At 38.6% G+C, this 25,676-nt stretch overlaps 1 protein-coding gene across 5 annotated transcripts in view; it reads right to left on the bottom strand.

Annotated features, from left to right (window-relative positions):
• Positions 1-25,676, bottom strand: part of ATP2C1 (ATPase secretory pathway Ca2+ transporting 1) — a 124,903-nt gene that overhangs the window by 10,896 nt on the left and 88,331 nt on the right. For all 5 annotated transcript variants that reach the window (XM_082625185.1, XM_082625189.1, XM_082625186.1 and 2 more), the window contains 8 exons: positions 22,523-22,647; positions 21,337-21,434; positions 17,883-17,978; positions 17,704-17,793; positions 15,711-15,815; positions 10,644-10,800; positions 7,492-7,662; positions 6,306-6,403 (listed from right to left, as the gene is read on the bottom strand). In XM_082625185.1, the coding sequence (XP_082481311.1) occupies positions 6,306-6,403; positions 7,492-7,662; positions 10,644-10,800; positions 15,711-15,815; positions 17,704-17,793; positions 17,883-17,978; positions 21,337-21,434; positions 22,523-22,647 (940 nt within the window). The remainder of the gene's footprint in view (positions 1-6,305; positions 6,404-7,491; positions 7,663-10,643; positions 10,801-15,710; positions 15,816-17,703; positions 17,794-17,882; positions 17,979-21,336; positions 21,435-22,522; positions 22,648-25,676) is intronic.

Genomic DNA, 25,676 nt, shown 5'->3' with positions numbered 1-25,676 from the left:
CTTGATTCCTCCTCTTCTCCCACATGCCACACGCAGTTAGGCCCCATCCTCAAATATATCCACACTTCAACCTCCTTACTCAAACATCGAAACCCACTGCCAACACACTGGGTTAAAAACACAAGTGAAACCACACTGTCCTCTGCTGAAAACCCTCCAAAAACCTCCCATCCCTCTCAGGACAAGCCAATGGTGCCCAAGTCTTTTACTGTCCACCAAACCCCACAGGAAGTGCATGCTCCCAGGTTAGTCTTCTCCCCCCACCGCACTACACTGGCCGCCTCATAGTTCCTGAAACATGCCAAGCGCACTTCCCTTGAGGCCTCTGCCCTTGTGTTCCCTCGGATATTACACAGCCGCCCCTTTCATCACACAGGACCTTCTCAGTGATGCCTTTCCTAGGCATGCTGCCTAAAGATCTCATCCTCTCTGTTCCCTGCTTTTGTCAGTGCTCTCCCCTCCTGCTCCCATACTACAGTGATTGTATTGTGTGCTTATCTTAAACCAGTATATTCCCCCCTTTTTAGCTGGAGAAAGACATAAAGATGAAAAGAGTATTAACAGAGGAATTTTCAGTTACCCCCAAGTTTAGTCCCAGCTCTGTGATAAAATGATACAGTTCAATTTTTAGACACTTCTGTGGGTTTTTTTAATACCTAATTTCTTCAAGCCATAATTTGTGTCACTAAATTTCAATATTTTTATTCAACCAAAAAGAATGACCTGCTCATCCTGGTGCTTTAAGGAGAACTTTTACTCTGTGCAATGCTATACTCCACATGAGTCTTATCTCAGACTATAAGCTCCATGAGGCAGAGATTTTGGCCCAGTACATCCAGTGCTCTAGAAACACGTGTAAGATGAATGAATAAATGACTGAATCTTAGGACCATCATAAAGACTATTCCCAGGTTCTCTCCCAATTTTAAAAAAGGTCTAAAACAAAAGAGGATTATTTTCTTAGGTAAAAAAATTCAGTTGACTTGTGCTATCACGTTACTGACTACACTTAGTTCCTCTACGTACCATGAATCACATAACTCATATGTGGAAAGCATTCATTCTTCCTTTAAAACGGTTCAAAATCCATTTGGAAACTCTTTATCGTGTCCTTAAAAAGTACTAAACATACAGATGGTCAAAAGGCACATGAAAAGATGCTCAACATTGCTAATTATTAGAGAAATGCAAATCAAAACTACAATGAGGCATCACCTCACACCAGTCAGGATGGCCATCACTAGGAACTCTACAAATAATAAACGCGAGAGAGGGTGTGGAGAGAAAGGAACCCTCCTACACTGTTGGGGGGAATGTAAATTGGTGTAGCCACTATGGAGAACAGTATGGAGATTCCTTAAAAAACTAAAAACAGAGCTACCATATGATCCTGTAATCCCACTCCTGGGCACATATCCAGAGAAAACTGTAATTCGAAAAGATACATGTACCCTAATGTTCACTGCAGCACTATTCATAATAGCCAAGGCATGGAAGAAATCTAAACGTCCAGACAAGTGAATGGATAAAGAAGATGTGGTATATATATATAATGGAACATTATCAACCATAAGAAAGAATGAAATCATGCCATTTGCAGCCACATGGATGGACCTAGAGACTTTCGTACTAAGTGAAGTCAGGCAGAGGAAGACAAATATCACATGATATTGCTTATATGTGGAATCTAAAAAACAAACAAAAAAACCCATCAAAGTGATACAAATGAACTTATATACAAAACAGAAATAGACCCACTGACATAAAAACCAAACTTATGGTTACCAAAGGGGAAAGAGGGAGAGGGCAAATTAGGAGTTTGGGATTAACAAATACACACTACTACATATAAAACAGATAAGCAACAAGGACCTACTATATATTGATAACACAGGTAACTATACTCAATATTTTGTAATAACCTATAAGGGAAAATAATCTGAAAAAAAAAGATATATAGGAACTTCTCTGGTGGTCCAGTGGTTAAGAATCCACCTTCCAATGCAGGGGATGCAGGTTCGATCCCTGGTCAGGGAACTAAGATCCCACAAGCCGCGGGGCAACTAAGCCCACATGCTGCAACTACAGAGCCCACGTGCTCTGGAGCCCTTGCGCTACAACTAGAGAGAAGCCCGCACACTGCAACAAAGAGCTCACACGCCACAACGAAAGATCCCATGGGCTGCAACTAAGACCTGACACCGCCAAAAATAAATTAATTAATTAAAAAGTGTTCACTTAAAAAAAAAAAAGATATATATGTATGTATAAATGAATCACTTTGCTATACACCTGAAACAAACACAACATTGTAAATCAACTTCAATTTAAAAAAAATTTTTAATAAAATAAAAAGGACTAAGCTGCATACATATTTAAAATGTACTGGTTACCTTCTAAGTGAAAATTCTACATTACTGCAGAAATTAATCATGTAGCACACAGCACTGAGCAAAGACTGTGGATTTTACAGAATATTTTACAAGAGCATCTAGCAAAGACTGTGGATTTTACAGAATTTTTAAATAAAAGGCTAATTACTAATTACAAATACTCAGGTTGTACAGAGTAAAATTTTGCCTTTGTTCCACTATAAATCATTCAAACCACTGCAAATCACTCCTTTACAGCCAATGCAGCTTATCACTGACAATGGCAATAATAATAACAAACCAACTGTTGGGCTGAAAACATACTTCTTTTGTATAGTAACAAACTACTTTGGCATGCATCCAGTATACCTATTACTTGATATAAATTTCAGCATTTCAAAGCTTTGATGGCAACTCAAAAATAAAAGCAGTTTCTTTGAGACTAAGCAGATCTCAATTCAAAGCTGACGAATCATGTGGAATATAATATTGCTCGGAGTAAAAATTCTCCTTAAAGCATCAGGACTAGCAGGTCAATCTTTTTGGTTGAGAAAAAATATTGAAATTTAGTGACACAAAATGATGGCCTGAAGAAATAAGGTATTAAAAAAAAACACACACAGAGAAGTGACTAAAAACTGAATTATATCATTTTATCACAGAGCTAGGATTAAACTTGGGGGTAACTGAAATTCCTCTATTAATGATCTTCTCACCTTTATGTCTGTTTCTCTACCTAAAAGGGGGGGAATATACTGATTTAAGATAAGCACACAATATAATCACTGTAGAATGGGAGCAGGAGGGGAGAAGACAGAATGAGGACAACAGGATGGTGAAAGGACAACGGGAAAGAAGTAGAACTGCGTCAGCAAAGAGAGTTCAGGGAATATTACGGAGGGAAAGGGAGAAAGGCTGTGTACTTTCAGAAGGAACCTGCAAGAGGATTTTTCTCTTCTCATGGGTCCATCTTTTCAGTATCATATTTGTGGTCAACACTCACAGTTCTTTTGATCAACATTAACAGAAAGTAAGTTATGAAGAGAAGAAAGTAGGTAAATATGAAAAGGAGAGGCTAATAGAAAAAAACTATTCCTGGCATTAAAATAACCTCCCAAAGGTCCCCAAATCTTCCAGAACAGATTAAAAGATACCTGATGCACTGCAATAAGTACTGACAACATACCAAAAATTAAACAGCACACAAATTGGGATTTTATTATAGGGACTTGGTTAACAGGTTTGGTAAAAACAAAAATGGAGGCAGTGCTATAAAAAACAAACAAGAAAAGAAAATGTCCATTTTTATCAACAGGAAATGTAGAACACACTCAAGAAATCATAAACAAAAAACACTGAGAATTCCCAGATGGACTTTATAAATAATTAAGCAAAATTCAGTTTCCATACTACTTTCTAACTGGCTCTAGGTCAAAAGGACAGAGAAATGTTAAGGGATTTGGAATGTGTGACAGAATTATGGAAACAGGAAAGCCAAAAAACGTTTTAATGAGGAACAGAATTCATTAATATGATTTTTAATACATGTGGGAAAACCTCAGTGAGCTGGCAATTTAGAAGTTTTGTTTTGTTCTAACACTAATAAAAGAAAAACTTTTCAAAATGATCTGAAGTAAAAGCATAAGACCAAGATTTAAGAGTTACATGAACACAAGATAAAAATGGGAAAAAAGACAAAGTAGGGGTTGGGGGACTAAAAGGACCTAAAGGAAAGAAAAGACTTGGGTTTTCAAAAGACACGATAAACCAAAAAAAGCCCTGGTATTTATGGAATTCCTCCGCAGAGCAGGATGACGCCAAGCAATTCAATGAGCTTTTCTCTTTGAAAAGCATCAGAGCATCTGCCATTATTGATGCACAAAAACTCTTATTTGAAAATGACCAATGATGTAATTTGTCCAGGCTGATGATGCAATTTGTAACTTACTTCTTCCTTCCCTAACTGCCTTTACATTGGTTTTCAGAGTTCATTAGCATTTTTATCAGAGAGCCAGAGAGTGAACTGAATAAAGCAAATAAAATGAAATTTCAAATCTGTCCAATGTCACTACTTGTTAGCATCTCTGGGAAAAGGTTTGGAAGAAAAGGTTGAACAAAGGTTAATGGGAAAATGTTTAATTAACTGCAGATTTCACATATACTTACTAAATGTACATTCTGTCTCAATATCCCCAGGGAACTTAACACAGGATTTATTCTTTCAGAAATAAATGTCAGGAAGAAACTATCAGGATAGGACACACACACACACACACACACACAGATACACAGAGTCCTGTTCAAATATGGAAAAACCTACCCCTAAATCTAAAACAAATCAGACACCCACACTGCTCCCAGATGCTCTGAAAAGGCATTTCAATGTAAAAAAAAAAGGACAGTCTTTTCAACAAAAGGTACTGGAACAACTGAACACCCATACATAAAACAAATGAACCTTAACCCACTTCTCACACATAGACAAAAATAATTCAAAATGGATCACAGATGTTAGTGTAAAACCTAAAAGTATGAGACTTAAAAAAAAAAAAAAAAAGGAAAAAAATTTTTGTGACCTTGGGTTAGGCAGAGTCCTTAGATAACATATCAAAAGCATGATCCATAAAAGAAAATGATAAACTGGACTTCACCAAAATTTAAAACTTCTGTTCTTTAAAAAACAATGTCAATAGAATAAAAAAATAAAACCAGACTGGGAAAAAATATTTTCCAATCAAATATCTGATAAAGAACTTTTATCCATAATATATAAGTAACTATCAAAATTCAAAAATAGAACATTTTTTAAAAATAGGCAGGGTAGACTGTTCACTAAAGAAAATATATGAATGGCAAATAAGCACATGAAAAGGATACACAAAATCAATAGTTGTGAGGGAAATGCAAATTAAAACCACAATAAGATACCATGATACACCTATTAGAATGGGAGTGGGGAAACTGACAATGCCATGTGCTGGGGAGGATATGAGCAATTAGACCTTTCAAACATTGCTGGTTGGAATGCAAAACAATAAAACCACCCTGTAAAACAATTTGGCACTTTCTTACAAAGCTAAACATACAGAACCATATGACTCAGCAATTACTCTTAGGTATTTATCTAAGAGAAATGAATATTTATTTTCATATAAAACCTATATACAAATGTTTAGAGTAGATGTAATCATAATCAGCAATAACTGAAAATAGTCCAAATGCCTTTAAACTAGTGCATAGGTAACACAAACCCAATACAGTGGAATACTACTCAGCAATTAAATTAATGCATTATGCTAAGTCAAAAAAGCAGATTCAAAGCCCTCATACTATATGCCTCCATTTTTAGAGCATTCTAGAAAAGGCAAAACTATAGGGACAGAAAACAAATCAATGGTTGCCAAACAGTGGAAAAAGAGGGAGGAGCTGACCACAAGAGGATTTGGGGTGGGAGGAACCTGTACCCGATTGTGTGATGGTTACAAGGACCACACACATTTGTCAAAACTTAGGGCTGTACATTAAAAAGGAAGAAGTTTACTGTTTGCAAATGATATCTCAATTTTTTAAAAAGCATTATACATGCATTCAATTAAAATAGAACACAAGGGTAAGAAGTATGAAGTGATGGTCTCTCTCCACTCTGTACTTTATAAATACAAAACACCACTGTTAATTTCCACAGTACCTTCCTCAAAGGAAACTTGGCTCTTGCTAAAGTACTGATATTCCTAACAATCACATCATAAATACTCTTAATGATAAGACTGATTTCAATGATAAGATTTCATCTCATGATTTGGACCAACGAATCTGGTGGTCATGTCCCAACTGTTTTCAAATGTTTCAAACAGCTTCATTAACACAGCAGCAGAAGTTGTCTAACACCTAGAATAAGGCCTTTCAGTCTGAAAGGCTCTGGTTTAGGCCTACCTTTGGCACCATCTGTGAGAGCTGCTGGACATCCATCGCATCTATTTCTTCTCCTGAGACTGACTGGGAGGTTTTGGAATATAATCCCAGACGACTAGCTGAAGTGAAATGGGAAAGAAAACATAATTAACCAAATTGGTTTTGCTTGATAGGCTAGTCAACATAATGCTCACTTAATATGATTTGTTATCAACTCACTTTCTCTTTAAGTATAAAATGTCTTTATATGAAGGGATCACAAGACAGACAAACAGAACTGAATTAGTAAATACTGTGGCGTTTTCTGTTTGACTACTTTATTTTTGTTTAAATTTAAGAATAAAGAGTTTTCACAATTTAACCCACCACACCTAAGAACTGAAACAAGGCCAAGCAGGCTCTGCTTGGGAGCTCAATTTTAATGAAGATCAGAGTGCATTTTAAATAAAGTAAACAAAGCCAGGCAAAATGGTGGCTCATCTGTGGTATCATGCAGTTGTATGTAAATGAAAATAAATGTTGAGAAGTTTCTCTAGGAACAATCTTCCCAACAATATTATGTTTCCAGTGACATATTTTTCTTAGATCACATAAAGTGTGAAATTCCTGTCTCAGTCTCTTTCCATATTAATAAGATAAGAATTAATGAACTTTAGCAAATTTTAAATTTATCAGTATGAATTATAGTTTATAGGTTCTGGGAGATTAACTTCCATGTTCATTTTATTTCCTTATACTTGTTAAGTAATCTTAAACAGCATTCAAACAACATAGGAATATATGTATTAGACAACAGAAATACAGACACAAGTTACTTTCTTTCAAATTAGGTACAAAGTCTGCTTTTAAAAAATTATACTCAAGTTGAAAGAAAAAACTAAATTTCATATTTTCTTTCACATTCATGATCTAGCACTTTTATCTGTCAGCATAGTGGACTATGAGGTTAAAAATAATCAACTATTCTTTTGTAAATAAAATAATGTGATTTCACAATGCTTTAGTTATTTTCAACTAATAGTATTATTTTTTTTAACTAAAATAAAATTTTGCCCACAATTTTAGAGTATGAGCAAACAAAAGCGTCAATTTTAACTGTATAACTCAGTATTATGTAAACACACTTCATGTCAAGTGATTCACAAAACTATGCACTGCAGTAATTTAAGAAAAACTATGGAAAACAAAGGAAGCAGCCTAGTTATACCGATTGCAATTGCAGTCTCCTGTGAGTCTCCAGTAATCATTTTTATTGACACTCCCGAGGCAATGAGTGTTGTAACAGCTTCTTTCACACCAGTTCTAGGAGGATCAATGATTCCCACCAAGCCAAGGAACGTCAGTTCTCCCAATTCAGGACCAGAAGCCAAAGCAAGAACTTGGGAAATAATAATAAAATCCGAAAAAGAAAATGTGAATCACAAAACCATTAGAATTTACTCCACAAAAGCTGGAGACCATAACACTCCTCAGATAAATGACTTAAGATGACAATGTCATTGTGGTAATTACAAAAACTCTAAAAATCAAAATTATTACATGCAAAGATATTCTAGTTTAATGGTTCTTAATATGGGGTTGCTTTAACTTATTAAAAATTAAAAAGAATAAGACTAAAGAACTGTTAAGCAGAGAAGGCAAGTGAGGAGCACATAAGAAATGTTTTCACATAGCAAACATGCAGCTCCTTTCAGCAGAAACTACTGACTCTTAAGAAAAATACAATTAATTATTTGGAAAACTATAGGTTTGTTGAGCTTTTTAAAAAAATTTTTTTTAATAGATTTTATTTATTTTTTGGCTGCGTTGGGTCTTCCGTGGCTGTGCACAGGCTTTCTCTAGTTGCCGAGGGCTTCTCACTGCGGTGGCTTCTCTTGCTACGGAACACAGGCTCCAGGCGCACGGGCTTCAGTAGTTGTGGCGCACGGGCTTAGCTGCTCCGCGGCATGTGGGATCTTCCCAGACCAGGGCTCGAACCTGTGTCCCCTGCATTGGCAGGCAGATTCTTCACCATTGTACCACCAGGGAAGCCCCAGTTTGTTGAGCTTTAAAGTCAGTTTTAAACAGACACCTTTGAAGGTGGCTTCTCCTAATGTATCTTCATCTTTCCATCTTATAGTCCTCCAGAACAATTCAATAGCTTGAAGAGAAGGCTATATTAATTATACACAACATGTAATAATTTTGTACACAACGAACCCTGGGAGGTAAAGTTAATTTGTAAAGTGATTGTAAAACCACTAATACCAACAATCGTTTATATTCTTTCACTCTTTCTATAACATTAATAGGATTTTCTTATTTGTTACTTTGGTTCTCTTAAAACTATATAAATAATACCACCATACCATCATCTATAGTTAGTTTCCTGTCACCCTCGGGAACTTAAGATATAGCGCAAAGTACCGTTCATTTCCAAATACCATTTAGCTTTTTCTCAGAATTCTGGAACCTCTGGTAGCTACCTTATGAGCCAGAGGGATGTGTCTCCATCTGGGATATTATAAGACTGAACAACCTACCAAAGAAAACACACCAAAAAAAGCACACAAACTAAACATATGTATCTCACAGGGAAACTGAAAAGTCCCAGAGAGATCACAGGAAGTAACCATTCTTATTCAAACAGAAGGTATGAAGGATGAGATACATTTGGAAAACGATGGTTAGAGGCAAATGACTTCTATTTTTCCAGTGTACGAGTCATACCTAACTATTTACGTAGATGTGAGCCCCAAATGCTTTCACTCTGGAGAGAATGAGCCACTTGACAGTCCCTGTGTTGGAACAGAGGCAGATGGCAACAGAAGGGGGGCACTGAGTATCAATCTGTGTGTCAGCAAATCCTAAGAAAGGGACACCAGCTCCTGGCACTCTCAGTGAAGGGGTGGTATTAGCCCAGAGGTCAGTATCCTGTATTTATTTGTTTGCTTCTTTAGCACAAATGAAGATCTATTGTTACTGTTTGGGACAAAGGTATGTAGACCTTTTCTGAGTGGAGGGTCCCCAACTTCCTCCTTTATATTTAAAACATAAAAACGAAACGTACTCTAATTTTAAAATTAACGACATGTATTTTAAGAAACTTAAGTTTTATAAACTATAAAATAAGTTCATATCAAGTTAAACTTAAAATCTTTATTCATTTATTCTTTACTCTTCATTACGGTAACTTCAGCAGGAGGAGGAAAATGGAGCATAAGCAGAGAAGAGGAAAAGATGTGAAGCAAGGGACAAATGCCCAGAATGTTTCCCAAAGCCCTGTGAAACAAAGATGTTCTCCTCCACCAAGTCTTGTCTATTTTACAATGTTACGACACCAAACCACACATACACAAAGCTCCACAATCTTTCAGATGAAGAGAATTAGTCAAAAAAAAAAAAAAGTGTGAAACCTATGTTACAAAAATTAAGGAAAACAGGGAGCACATACCAGACCTTTAAGACTCTCTAAATGCAAGCCAACTTTGAAACCCTTTTGCTGTGAGCTGCTAAGAATAACAAAACACTGCCCTCAAATGAAGCCACAAGAATACCTTTCTAAACCTATCTTATTATAAGAGCAGAAGTCCTGTAAATTATACTTGTTTCCTGCTCCCAGGAACTGTGGTGCTTGACTTCCATTTTGTAAATAACAATAAAATTAAGGAAGCCAACTCTTCCAATCTCCTTGAGAAAGACTACATAAGTGCATGGGTGTGTGTGTGTGTGTGTGTGTGTGTGCGCGCGTGTGTGTGTGTGTGTGTGTGTGTTCATTCTCCCCACAAGCCAGATACGACCCCAAGCCCTGCTCTTCAACCCTATATACACACGATCTCCCTAGAAGACGCGGCCGATGTGTGTGTGGCACAGCAGACCCCCTTTCCCTGTCACTGTCCAGTCAGCGTCTGGGCACCTCTTTCCTCTCTGGTGATCAGCAAGGGAAGGAGTCAGCAGATGAGGAACAAGTAAGTAACCACCTCAGTTTAAAGAATTAGAGGCTTAAGTCTTTAAATATTTAGGAAAGTATTTTAGATTAACAAACAAGAGCCAGTGATAACATAAGGAAGGAGTAACACCACCTTAATCTATCACCCTTCTCACAAGATAAACTTGTCTAAAATAAAATTTCTATCACCTGCTCAGAGACCACAGCAGGTCTGTAAGAACTAGAGATTTCATATTTTGCTACGTTCCCAACTTTTTGTGTTTTGGGAACACAGAAACAATTAGCCAACTAAAACCTAACACTTCAGAAATGGCAAGCTTCTACGAACCCTGGAATAGAGCTGTGCAGCTCAGATGTGAAGCATGAATTCATCTGCAATTAAAAGAAGGCATTACCTCTCCACCTAGGGGACTGTGCTGAAATGGCCTTACCTCTGAGCCCTGCAGAGCCCATCTGGGCCTTCTCTTGTTGGTACAGATCTCTCTGCTGCTGGGTGAGTGTCAAGGTCTGCCCTTTGCTGTGATATGTAGTACAATACTTAATCACCTGTTCATAAGCACCCTTCATAAAACAAATCTCTGGTCTGTCCTAAGAAGAAAAAACACAGCAAATAAATTCAAGTTTATTTCAATTTGTATGTATCTGCCATTGGAATCAAAAACAAGTGGCATGCATTCCCATAATCCCCAGGGAAGTTACTCAAGCCTAAGGCTTTGAACAGCACTTGAACTCTGAAGATTAAAAGCTCACATGGGAGTTTTCTGCATCCTCTTTAGAACACAGCATCTACTCCACACCTTCAGCCCCACACTGAAGGCAAGGCTACACTCAGCTCCGCACTAGGCACTCTGAGCTCACGATGTAACAGGAAAGGGAAAAAGATCTAACGTCAGCCCACAAGCAATGGTTTAGGCTTTCTACTACTGCTATTATATGTATACACGTGACCCCATTTAATTCTCACAACCACCTTGCAATTATGGGTATTATCAGACTTTTTATTTTTTACCCTAGTAAAGTAATAAACAAAAACTTACAATGAAAACCCACAGTCCCCTGCCCAAAACCTCCTCACCTCCAGTCCTACTCCACAGAGGCAAACCAATTTTATTTTATTTCTTTATAAATTTATTTATTTATTATTTATTTATTTATTGGTTGGGTTGGGTCTTCATTGCTGCACATGTGCTTTCTCTAGTTGTGGCGAGCGGGGGCTACTCTTCACTGTGGTGCGCGTGCTTCTCATTGCGGTGGCTTCTCTTGTTGCGGAGCACGGGCTCTAGGCACGTGGGCTTCAGTAGTTGTGACACGCGGGCTCAGTAGTTGTGGCACACGGGCTTAGCTGCTCCACGGCATGTGGGATCTTCCCAGACCGGGGCTTGAACCGTGTCCCCTGCATTGGCAGGCGGATTCTTAACCACTGTGTCACCAGGGAAGCCCTTAATTATGTTTTTATTGCTACTTGTTCACTTACCAATTTTATACTCTGTCTACTGTGACCGTCCGGCCACCCCCACTATCTATTCCTTCTCCTTACTGTTATAATACGTGCAGAGCAAAACTCACCGGTATTCTGCTCACTTTCTAACTCCTCACTGCTGAGCCAAGTGGCTACCAGAGCAGTTCACAAACGTCCCAGCTCTCCTTGCAGGCACACGGTAGAAATGTATTTCCCTGCACCTCTTACCACTTTGAAGTCAGATGTGATTTGCTTTGGCCAATAAACATGAGCAGTACTTGCGTCACTTCCAAATGGCAATTTAGGAACTAGTGCATAACGTGGTCCTCCTCTGCCTTGGTACGACAGTGTGAGCTCATGTTGAGAGGAGCGTCCATCTCTGTGGTCCCCAAGTGAGCAGTAACCAGATGTTACGGGGAAACAGGGAGCAGAAAGGTACGATGTTGTTTCCATGGCCTACAGAAGCCCAATATATTTCTTCCTGTTCAAGTTTTATCTTTCATAAAGTTAATAACTGTCTTTTTTATTTGCTTAGTTTTCTTTACACCTATTACTCATTATTCCCAAGCTCCTCCATGTCATATAAAGCCCTTCTCAATGTATTTTTCACATGATCCAATAAGTAGATAAGCCATTACTCCCATATTATGACTGAGACCTCCCTCCTCGGGCTGTGCTCTCTCTTCCTTTTCCAGTGTGAGCTGGCTCATTTCCAGGCTTGCTGCATGACTGGCATCCAGGAGCTTCCCTCCACCCCTCTGCTGGTTAGAACTCACGAGGTTCTAAGTCTCCCTGTTCCTTGATTTATACTCTTACCTTGGAATAACACATCCATCAGTATCTAAGAAAAGCTGTGTGGGCTATACACTTTGAGACTTGTGTGGAAACATTTTTATTTTACCCCCACATATGTAAGCTCAGCTGGGAAGAGATCACCTCTCAGTTGAAGGCTCTCCTCCACCATCTTCCAGCCTCCAGTGTGCAGAGCCGCATTTGGAAAGTCCTAAACTTTGGTGTAGGACCTCCTCCCCCTTGCCCTTCCTTCCACCCCACAACCTCTGGAAGCTTTTAGAATGCTAAGTGCCCTCAAATTACTTGATCGTGGGCCTTGGTGTGTTTATTCTCTCACCCCCACCCCTCTTTAACATACACATTGTGCCGAGCAGCTGGTGGGCAATTTTATTCTAGAAGCTGAAGTTCTTCCTCTAGAAAATTTCCTGATGTTATTTGCTAAAATCTTCCAATTTTCTGTCACCACTATTAGGTGGATATTGGATCTCCTACATCAATTTTCTGATTTTTACACCTTACCTTTTATATTGTCCACCTCTTTGACTTTTCTACTTTCTGATAGATTCCTTGACTTTATTTGAAAAACATTCTATTTAAAGTATCTTGTCATTTTTTGCGGTCTTTGGAAATTTTCTTCAGCATCCAGCACTATCTTTGTTTCTCTGAGACCCTTTTCTCTGTTGGCTTGGTCTGTGTCTTTCATACTGAAGACTTTCCCCAAGTATCTCGCAATCCCTGTCTGTCCATTTACATTCAAGATCAAAGCAAATAAAGGTCTAGAAACTCCATGGGCACTGCAGGGTTTATCAACTGGTAGCCCTCACAGTAGAGTGACAAGACAAAGACCAGGAGCAGGTAAACTCTACCAATGAGCAAAGAGCTTATTTAGGACTACTCCATACTGTAGGGATCTCCCCGGGACCAGTCAGCTTCTCTAAAACTCTGCGATCTTCTGACTTGGAGAATGAGGATATGGGGATACCTACCTGCAAGCATTCTGAGAAAATGGAGTTAGGACCTAGGACAACGGCTTGCCCTTAATCACCCTGTGTTTAGTCTTAAACCTTAATTCTGCCTTCCACTCTTGTCCCCAAGGTGACATTTCTGGTCTGGCCTCAAGAAACAGAAAAGTAAGTGCGGGAGTTCTATTGGTTCCTTATTAGAATTTTAACCTGCTCTCCTCTTTTTAGCCCCATGCCTTAGGCCCCACCTTCAAATATACCTGCCCCCCTAAGTCTTTCCCATACTTCTTCTTTTTTAGTTCATCTTTTATTCGTTGGTTGTCATTTTGGTAGGTTCCAGGGAGAGCAGAGATAAATGCAGATTGTCATGTTCAAATGAAAGTCCTCTAAAGACAAACTATTTGAGCCTGGGGCTGTTTTTTGTTTGTTTGTTTCTGGCTGCATTGGGTCTTCATTGCTGCCCGTGGGCTTTCTCTAGTTGTGGTGAGCAAGGGCTACTCTTCTTTGCAGCGTGCAGCTTCTTGTTGTGATGGCTTCTTGTTGCAGAGCAGGGCTCTAGGCACGCGGGCTTCAGCAGTTGCAGCACGCAGGCTCAGCAGTTGTGGCGCATAGGCTTAGCTGTTCTGCAGCATGTGGGATCTTCCCGGACCAGGGCTCAAACCCCTGTCCCCTGCATTACCAGGCAGATTCTTAACCACTGTGCCACCAGGGAAGTCCCGTGGGGCTGTTTTTTGGGGGGTTTTTTTGTTTTTTTTTTTTGCGGTACACGGGTCTCTCACCGTCGTGGCCTCTCCCGCTGCGGAGCACAGGCTCCGGACGCGCAGGCCCAGCAGCCATGGCTCACAGGCCCAGCCGCTCCGCGGCATGCGGGATCCTCCCGGACCGGGGCACGAACCCGCGTCCCCTGCATCGGCAGGCGGACTCCCAACCACTGCGCCACCAGGGAAGCCCCGGGGCTGTTTTTAAATTGGTACATTTTTCATATCTGTGCCAGGCTGACCTCTTCTAGATCCTGAGTCAGGTCAGCGGGTTTGGGTTTTGTTAGTTACATCGGTTGATTCTGTTTTCTAAGAGAAACTCTTCAAGTCAGCAAATGGAAAGAATAATCACGCCCTTTCTATACTTATATCCCGCCACTCCCTACCCCTACCCCCAACTGAAAAGACTCAATGTACAACTTTGGTGAGGTTAGATTCAAAATTGCTGAAGTCAAATCTTCAAACTTTACATGAGCCACATTATCTTGAAGTAGTGTGTGATCATATATAAAATGTAAAGAAATACACCTTCCAAATAAACTCATATATATATTCTTGCTATGTAACTATATAGACAAGGGACATCAGCTAAAAATTACCCAACTCTGATGCAATTTTTGAAAGCTTTACATTACAAGGTTTAAAGTAATAGGCATTTTATTTTTATAGTTTTGTTTCCAACTGTATCCCTTCCCTGAAGTTTATAAAAGTTCCTTTAAAGACTAAACAGAAATCTTTTTTCCCCTCAACATCAGAGTTCCTGGCACAAGTTCAATGTTGAGCAATTTAAAACCAATGTTTCCTACTTATTATGGGCAAGGGGGAATCCTCTCACTAATTCCCATCTACAGAGATGTAACTGGTTTCTAAAGTTTGCTCACAGGTAAAAACACATAACTAATAAAGAAAATGTAAAAACAGCTATATATTTTTAAGGCCAAAGTAAGTGTAAGCATCAAGCTGGTAATAGCAACTATGAGTGATATGATTATACACTGTAGATAACTATTGTACAAACTCTTACTGCACTGTGTAAAAATTTCTAAAGTACCCAGAGATAAGGTAGTAGCTTGAAATATCAGTGCATTTCGTTTTGCCAGTTTGTAAGCTGGATCAACTAACATGAATTATACACATTTGGTAACCACGTTTCCACAAAATAATGTAGTTTTTGTTCAGTCTGAAGACAAGACATTCTTCAGTGAAAAAACACAGACAACAGACAGCAGAAACCTGTCATCAAGAACAAAAAAGATGTCGAAAGATTGATGTCACAATCTCCAGGAGACTGAGACCAGGCTCAAGGTCATTTGAGCTGTTTGCTCATGCAGCAAAACTGACATGTCTATGCATAAATTCAAAGAGAACATGAAAACAACCAGGGATGAGTGTACTATGAATCATACACACTTCAGAGCTGGTCTGTGTTATGCTCAATGACTGCTTAAATCTTAAGGTGGATAATAAATGAAAAACAGTAATCTAGTTAAACAACACAGAGAAAGTTTTCTATAAATGGAAGGATACCTGCTGTGTTCGGTGCACACACTTAACAGCCATCCACTTCTGCTCAGAGCTAAAAGGGTATTCAGCTTTTCTGATATAATCCTGTTGAAGTCCATCAAGACCCATCTGTATGGCACAAAAGGAAAGTTAATTCTCACCAACACGCAACTACTTTTTCCTTTAACAAAGAAACAAGGGTCACAACTTGTAGGGAGGCTGGCTAGAGATACCTGGATTATTTTTCAAACAGCTGTGCTCCATCTATACCTACCATATTTCTCTGAACAGCAGCACACATGTTCAACATGAAAGCCTAGGTGTTTGATAAAGTCTAGGGCATGCTATTGAACTACATACAGAGCAAAACTTCAACACTGACTATATTAAAATCTCAACTGGCTCAAACTCTGGAAGGAAGCAGGATAAATAAAGGTGCCCGGCCAATACATACTTTATCATCAACAGAAGCTTCAGATTCAACTCCTCGCTTCTCTGGGATTCGAATTTACCCTGCCTGCTGCTGCCATGCTACTCCCTTTCACCCCACCCCTTGACATGCCGACTACTACCAATGCCATGTAGCTCTTCTCCGTCCTTACCCTTTGCATTTCCCACCAAATATTCAAAAATATTCTCTAAACTATTCAAAAACCTGGCTTATTGCTTTTTACTGTCTACTGAAACGTGTTCAGACTCTCCTTCCTAGCTTTCAAAAATCCTCCAGTAACCCCCGACCCAGCCTACTTAACCACCCTCGGAGCCACTCAAACTGTTCACTTCATCCAGGTTAACCAATTCATAAGCCACAATCCAGTCCATGCTTTTTTATTTCTCTGTGCTTTTATTCTTGCTCTTTCCTTAGCTTATCCCCTCACCCCCATCTAAATCCTTCCTCCCCTTCGAAGTCCAGGTCCCAAGTCCAAATGTGCACTCTTCTTACATACAGCTTGATGTTAAGACTGTCTACTACCTTGGTCTGCCTTTTATTTGTTCCAAGCATGTCACTATTAACTCCCTACCTAAATTGTGAGGTCCCCACACATAAAGAGGTGGTTTCACACACTTTGTTTCTCAAAGAGAAAAAGTTAAATATAACACAATAAATACTTGTTATTTAACTTTTGAATATCTTTTAAAAAGCTATACTATGCTGTTTTAGTTACAAGGAGAACAAATGATAAAGGAATGAGACTTTCTGTTAAGGAAACAGAAATAATGTATATATTACAGAAATACCAATTTTACTTTATCAAGTTAAATGTTACAACAACCTACATTTCTAAATTGAATCTCAATTCAAGCAACCTCATTTAGAGGCATCCTGTTTTATGTAAGTCTCAAAGTTTCCTAAGACTGCTCTTAAAAGTAGGTTTATTTTTGTTATGGGAATGCCAGGTTGGACTTTTAGGTTTCTCATTTAATCAACTGTAGGACTTAGAAGAGGAGATCAATTGGGACAGATAAAAGGGTCACTGAGAGCAGCACCCCTTCTCCCCAACACAAACTCTAACTCTACACTCATTGTAAGAAACTGATAATGAGGAAGGGGAAGGAAAGGAAATGGAAGACTGGAAAAAGAAAAGCTGACTTCTCATGCTGGCCTTAATACCTTCATGTGGAAATACTAAAGAATGCTGCCTCTTACGCATTTGAAAATTGGCATTTATCAGCAATTACGCACATTTATACAGCTTTTCACACTACACTGAATATTATGGAAGACAAGAACATTACTTCATAAGAACAAAACCGTCACTGGTCATTAGTTTGTATGCTGCATGTAGGAGATATAAAGTTATAGTGAAAAACCTCTATGCTCTGTATTTCCAGGAAGAATAAAATTGGTTCCCAAAAGGCAATAAAAACTATGAAATAATGTCATTCTTCTTCACTCTAATGTGAATCTTCTTCACTCTACACCTAAAAGCCAGTAATACTGAAATTTATGGCTTTACATTCTCTTGTGAGGGTGATATTTTCATATGTCAAAGAAGAGAGAAGACCAGGCACATACCTTCATTGCAAGAGCAATTAAGGCTCCTTCTGTTGGTTTCCCCATTAGAGTGTTGTTTCTAATTACAGCATCATTGCACACACAGCCCGCCTAAGAGAAATACACATAAACTATGAACCCGTCACTGCATCCTAAGTCTTTATGAAGAGAGCCACTTTCTTAGAGAATGCAGTACTTACCTCGACAATTCTGCTAACAGATGGGTTATAGAATCCATGAACAACATCACCACCAACAATCACTTCCCCAAATGGATTGTAGCCAACTCCAGTAACCTAAGGAAAGTAGAGTCATAATACCAGCAGACAGTGACAATACTTACAAAAACCAAAAGCTATGAGTTGCGTTCATTTCATTTTATACATCATGACACTGTTAGTGAGTACACCTAGAAAAGCATTTAGATTTGTCTAAAACAACATTAATAAAAGAATATAGATAGTAATTTTCACCACAATGGTAAACCTACAGTTAATTATACTAATAATTAACTACTAATTATGCTAATTAATAATTATAATGCATTGTATATTGTAAATAGAAACAACGTAATTGTTAATATAATTAATATAATCTTATATTGCGTCTACTTACAATATACTATAAAAAGAATAAATAAACCATGAAAATCTCTATATAAGAGTGAACTTAAATTTATATAACATTACATTTATGTAACATTACAATTTGCAAAGCATTCAAATCTATTACCACATCTAACATTCATGACAAACTTGTGACCTAGACAAAAGTAGAATTCTTTTTGCAAATATGCAGGCTCAGAGACAAGTGATTTACCCTAGCACTTACAAACTACTTTAACATAGTATATATTACATGCAAATTTTTAAAATCAGAGACAAGTCAGATACTTATCCTATACAGCTAGAACAAGCCAAGCCACATAAAAGTTAAATATCACAATAAAAATAGGACAGTTTAGAGGAATTAACAAACAGTTAATGTTTGTCATATAAAATTATGGGCTTAAAACAAAAGAGAAACCTGTATCTTACCTTTCATACCTGGACCATATAATATAAACACATGTAACCCCAATGACCCTTCTGAGTCATCCAGAAAAGGCACATTCAACACAGCACTGGGTATCCTTAACCAAATCTAACACCATAAATATCAACAGTCTCATTTTAAGACCTAGTAAAATGGAATTAAATAGACCTAAGTACAACTTCTGTCAATTTGTGAAATGCTTCCTTTGCTCAGACAATTGGCTATAAATACATTTTAAAATACTGTTCCCATCATGAATAGTGTTAATGAAAATTCCAGCCAGAAATCCCACAAGGTCCAATCCCAATCCAGAGATTGGAATGTGTCCTCACCCAGCTTCAAAATTAACCAACGCACATGCACTGACATGCACTTCAGGGGCTGCCAATGTATAATTTTTAAAGTAGATTAATTCATCCATTCATTTATTCTTTCGACAAGTATTTACCAGTATAAGGCAGACACTGGGCTGGGCAACAGAGTTCCTGCTCTATTATGTTGGGTTGGCTGAAAGGTTCGTTCAGTTTTTTCCCTTAGATGGCTCTAGTAGCACTTAGTTGTCTTTAACTTCATTCAAAACAATTCTGTTAGACTGTATGTGACAGCTGTTATACCAGCGTGCGTTTAAAATAAGGCTTATCAAAATTGGTGAATTTTTGTGTAGCCATTTTAATACTGAAGATTGAAGGAAAAAAGAAACATTTTCAGTATATCATGTTTTATTATTTCAAGAAAGGTAAAAACGCAACCGAAATGCAAAAAAAGATTTGTGCAGTGTATGGAGAAGGTGCTGTGACTGATCAAACATGTCAAAAGTGGTTTGCAAAATTTCGTGCTGGAGATTTTTCACTGGACGATGCTCCACTGTCGGGTAGACCAGGTGAAGTTGATAGTGACCAAGTCGAGACATTAACTGAGAAAAATCAACATTATACCACGCAGGAGATCACCGACATACTCAAACTATCCAAGTCAAGCGTTGAAAATCATTTGCACCAGTTTGGTTATGTTGATTGCTTTGATGTTTGGGTTCCACACAGGTTAAGCGGAAAAAACCTTCTTGACCGTATTTTCACAGGTGATTCTCTACTTATAAAGAAAACATTTCGTTTTTAAAACAAATTGTGACGGACAACAAAAAGTGGATACTGTACAACAGTGTGGAATGGAAGAGATTGTGGGGCAAGTGAAATGAACCACCACCAACCACACCAAAGGCCGCTTCATCCAAAGAAAGTGATGTTGTATATATGGTGGGATTGGAAGGGAGTCCTCTACCATGAGCTCCTTCTGGAAAACCAAACGATTAATTCCAACAAGTACTGCTCTCAATTAGACCAACTGAAAGCAGCACTCGACGAAAAGTGTCCAGAACTACTCAACAGAAAACGCATAATCTTCCATCAGGATAATACAAGACCTCATGTTTCTTTGATGACCAGGCAAAAACTTTTACCGCTTGGCTGGGAAGTTCTGATTCATCCACCGTATTCACCAGACATTGCACCTTCGGATTTCCATTTATTAAGGTCTTTACAAAATTATCTTAATGGAAAAAAATCTCAATTCCCTGAAGACTGTAAAAGGCACCTGGGGGCTTCCCTGGTGGCGCAGTGGTTGAGAGTCTGCCTGCCGATGCAGGGGACACGGGTTCGTGCCCCAGTCCGGGAAGATCCCACATGCCACGGAGCGGCTAGGCCCGTGAGCCATGGCCACTGAGCCTGCGCGTCCGGAGCTTGTGCTCTGCAATGGGAGAGGCCACAACAGTGAGAGGCCCGCATACTGCAAAAAAAAAAAAAAAAAAAAAAAAAAAGGCACCTGGGACAGTTATTTGCTCAAAAAGATAAAATGTTTTGGGAAGATGGAATTATGAAGTTGCCTGAAAAATGGCAGAAGGTAGTGGAGCAAAAGGGTGAATACGTTGTTCAATAAATTTCTTGGTAAAAATGAAAAATGTGTCTTTTATTTTTACTTAATAACCAAAGGCACTTTTTGGCCAACCCAATACTTAGAGTATCATGGGAGGAGGGACAGAGGATTTCACCTGAACTAAGAGGTATGGAACTATGAAAAGGTGTAACACGGGGTGAGTTCTGGGTGGTCAGCAAAGCTTTTCTGAAGAAGTGGGTTGGAAATGAGGTGCAAAGGTTGAAGAGGCATTAGACTGTCCTAAGTAGTGACAACAGCAGCAAAGGTCCTTTAGTAGGAGGAAGTTTGTCACACTGAAAGAACCATAAAGTCAATGTATTGGGGGTATGGCGAGCAAAGGAGAGATACAGGCTGAGGAAGGAAACAAGGGACAGAACACGTAGGGCTGTGAGCAGCCCCATTTCAGGACCCTGGTCACAATGGGAAGCCACTGAAACATCTTCATTTAGGCATCCAGAGTCTGGTAATAGATGGATGTAGGGGAGACAGAAAGAGAGGTGTCAAGGGGGATCAACGTTTCTGGACTGCACAGCTGGAGCGGGATCAAGACTTGGGAGAATCACGCAGGACAGAAAAGCTCAGCTGCTAACTTGCAGCCCTTCTAAAGACACTAGAATGGTTAGGAACGCTAAACACCAAAACTTCTGAAAGGGAATTCTGCTATTAAAAAAAAAAAAATCTATAGAGTACCTCAGCACGCAGGCCATCCGAAGTAAATACGTGGGTAACAGTCATTTCGTTCTTTGTCAGGGTTCCAGTTTTATCTGAACAAATCACATTACAGCAGCCTAAAGAATAAATCACAAGTCACCAAGAGTCAAAGAAAAATGCAAGTTCACATTAAAAACAAATCAAAGACTCTGGAAACCTGCCCTGCTTCTATGAAATTTTGTACATATCAAGCTCATGGATAATTTTAGGTTGTTTTCTCTCCTGTGCTTACTTCATCATGAGGTATGAACAGTTTCTAGAATTAAAATTAATTAGATACTGATAAATGCTGACTTTTTATTTCCAGTTGAATTTCTACAAAGCTACTTGATAATAGCTTTATGTAGTGACTTTATACATTTTCTAGAAAGTTTCAAGGTTACCTTAATATAAACCCATATAATTTTTTCAGCCATTATTTTAAGGAATTTTTGCCTTCTCAATATTAAAATGCAAACTAGAAGTTAAATTCAACATTTTTGAATTCCTAAATAAAAAGAAGTTTCATGACATACATAAAGTTACCACAATTTTCATATCACACATAAAATTATGTTACAGCAATATAATTACTGTATGCTACTGTTCTTAATAAATTCAACTCAAGAATGACACTTTAGGATCTATAATTATCAATTATCTTCCTTGAGATGTCAAAAGAAAACATTTCTTTGTCACTCTATGGTTTCATTTGTTACTTTTTTTTTTTTTACATGATTTAAGCATTAGAACAGTCCATGATGCAGAAAGATTTAAAGCTCCCTGACCTGAGTAATATGAATTTTTAATGACCTTTTTTGGTTGTTAAAACCATACTCAACATTGCTACAAGCCAGACACCACCATGTAAACCTCTAAGACAGGGGTCTCCAACCCCCAGGCCAGACCAGTACCGGTCCGTGGCCTGTTAAGAACAGGGCCGCACAGCAGGAGGTGAGCGGCGGGTGAACGAGCGAAGCTTCATCTGCTGCTCCCCATCGCTCGTGTTACCGCCTGAACCACCACCACCCTCCCCCCGTCTGTGGCAAAACTGTCTTCCGTGAAATTGGTCCCTGGTACCAAAAAGGCTGGGGACTGCTCTAAGACAAAAACTGTAAAACCCAAAGACCCCTGTTGATGTAAACTATCATGTCAATGGATAAGCATGCTCTAACCAGAGACTTACCCAGAGTTTCAACAATAGGTAGTTTTTTCACAATGGCCCTTTTCTTCACCATTCTCATAACACCAAGGGCTAGAGTCACTGTGACCACAATGGGAAGACCTTCAGGAATTGCTGCTACAGCCAAACTGTAACCAGTAAAGATATAGCATTGAAGTACAAATTCAGTAGTATCCATAGCAATAATTTCAATTGGCTGTTACTTAAAGTAGAGGTTAAAAATGTAAAATTGTTGCTGTCAAACCCAAAAAAGGCCTCAAAATGAGGGAAAACTGATTAACATTTATTGGACACCTACTAGCTACCAGGTTAAGCACAGTGGTTAAAGAATATAGGTTCTGACATCAGACTGCCTAGATTTGTACCCCCAGGTTCAATTTTCACCTGTGTGACCTCAAGCTATTATGCCTCCACCTCTGTAGTTTAGTTTCTCATCTATAAATATAGACAATAACAGGTGTTCAGACAAAAACTTGTACATGAATGTTCATAGCAGCATTATTCACAATAGCCAAAAGATGGAAAGAGCCCAAATGTTCATCAACTGATGAATGGGAAACTGTGGTGTGCCCATACAAGGGAGTACTATTCAGTCATAAAACAGAATGAAGTACTGATTCATGCTATGAATGGAAAAACCTGGAAAACATCATGCTAACTGAAAGCAGCAAGACACATGTTGCATGATTTCACTTATATGAGATATCAAGAATAAGCAGATCCAAAGAGACAGAAAGCAGTTTAGTGCTCACCAGCTGGTAGGGAGAGGGAAGAATGGGGAATGACTGTAAAATGGGCACAGCGTTTTCTTTTGGGGGTGATGAGAAAGTTCTGACACTAGATGGTGGTGATGGTGGTAACATTATGAATGTATTTAACTCCACTGAACTGTATACTTTAAAATGGAAAGTTTTATGGTATGTGCATTTTATCGCAACAAAAAAATTAATTACTTCACTATTTCCCTTCGTAATACTAAAAAAGAAAAACCACCTCAAATTAAATCTCTACTTTTGTCCCATTCCATATCTCCTGATTCTGCTACAGATAAGGACAGGTGCATGCGTATCCTTCATTCTAACAATGCTCCCTGAACTCCCTCTACTGCCCAGTTTCTACAATATAATCTAGATCCAATGGACCTTCTCATTCCTTTACATTTAAATCATTTTATAAATAACTTACAGAGGAATAAAATGGATTGTGAAAAACTTCAATAGAAATTTTCATTTAAATTTTAACCCCAAACTATATTCCTGGATTTGAAAGTATATATATCTGAAATGGACAACGCCCTTTGAATGCAACTGCTCAACTGTCATGAATAAACCTGGAACATATTCACCTTTTAAAACAGTGATTTCAAATTCAGAAACCATTTCTAACAAGTTTTAGCTTTATCAATTCTGGTTCTTCTTTTTGCATTTGTCTCTTCAAAATGCAACACTTCTGAAAATGTTAATGGTCTGTAACTTTTAGGACAGTCATCTTCTCAGTAATCCAATACTGCATGATAAATTCCTTGCTGTAGAATGACTAACTATAAGAGAATGCCTGTCCTTCCCTTTTCATCTCTAAAAATAAACAGTTCAGGGAATTCCCTGGCAGTCCACTGGTTAGGACTCGGCGCTTTCACTGCCAAAGGCCCGGGTTCAATACCTGGTCAGGGAACTAAGATCCCACAAGCCACGCAGCACACGCAAAAAAATAAAAATAAAAACCCAGTTCATGGGCCTCCCTGGTGGCGCAGTGGTTGAGAGTCCGCCTGCCGATGCAGGGGATACGGGTTCGTGCCCCGGTCTGGGAGGATCCCATATGCCACGGAGCGGCTGGGCCCGTGAGCCATGGCCGCTGGGCCTGCGCGTCCGGAGCCTGTGCTCCGCAGCGGGAGAGGCCACGGCAGTGAGAGGCCCGCGTACCACAAAAAGAAAAAAAAAAAAAAAAAAAACCCAGTTCACTCATTAAAATTCAGGAGTTTGAGAAAATCTAGAGGACCATCATCCAAGGATTCAGTGTTGAGATTACACATATATGATTCAATTTCACCTTCATCATTAGAGCCTACAGTGGTTGTCTCTTTGCAATCATCTTCTGGTTTGTCTAATAATTATGAAAATTCTTATGTCAATTCTTCTTTGCCATTATGGTAAAAAAAATTAAAAATTCTTAATTTCTCAATTTTGTTTAATGAATGCAAAAAAAAAAAACTACCAAGATTTTGTCTCCAGACTTTTTTTATACCTTTTTAAATGATAATGTAATGCTTTGGGCAACATAATAAGAAAATTAAAGGATAACAGAATAATAATGATTTATTTATTATTAGAGTAGCCTTATAAGCTACTTATCCTTCTGCTTTCTCATTGTTTTACTCATTTTTAGCACAGTTGGAAATAATTGTTAAAATACTTGCTAGGGGAATAAAATAGCCAAGATGTTTCAACATGCAGGAAAAATAAGTTCACTAAAGATCCCACATGTATTTTAGCACATATAAATGTACAGCAGACCCATATGGTTATTGCAAAATAGAATGAGTTTTATTTTATTAAAAAATTCCTAAATATTTGGTCCTTTGGAAGATCCTGAGGTAGGAATAAAAGTCATGAGGTATTAATCTTCACAAATAGTCAGAACTGCTCCAAAAAAAAAATACTCAAAAACATGAGTCCAATAGATAATAATATGCCAATGGTTAATAAAATTCATGCCCCATTTTAAATTCATTTCATATTTAACCCAAGTCTCCTTTACACATATTTAAGCCAAGAGTTTCAAGTTGTATTTTTGCTCCTCCAAGGACACACTATAGTCCTTCACTATATCACAAACATCTTTTAACTTCTTATTCATCCTACTTATTCCTTGTACTCCACTTGACTTTTTTTTAATCCACTGGTTTCTTTTCTCTTTTTTCTTTTTTCTTTTTTTTTCTCTTTGCGGTACCCGGGCCTCTGACTGTTGTGGCCTCTCCCATTGCGGAGCACAGGCTCCGGACGCACAGGCTCAGCGGCCATGGCTCACGGGCCCAGCTGCTCCGCGGCATGTGGGATCTTCCTGGACCAGGGCACGAACCCGTGTCCCCTGCATTGGCAGGCGGACTCTCAACCACTGCGCCACCAGGAGAGCCCCAATCCATTGGTTTTTATTCTGAAAC

This window comes from Mesoplodon mirus, assembly GCF_964341445.2.
Source record: "Mesoplodon mirus genome assembly, chromosome: 6".
In the NCBI taxonomy this organism is placed as follows: domain Eukaryota; kingdom Metazoa; phylum Chordata; class Mammalia; order Artiodactyla; family Ziphiidae; genus Mesoplodon; species Mesoplodon mirus.
The sequence above is the reverse complement of the archived record's forward strand: the minus strand, read 5'-3'. Positions and strand labels throughout refer to the sequence as shown.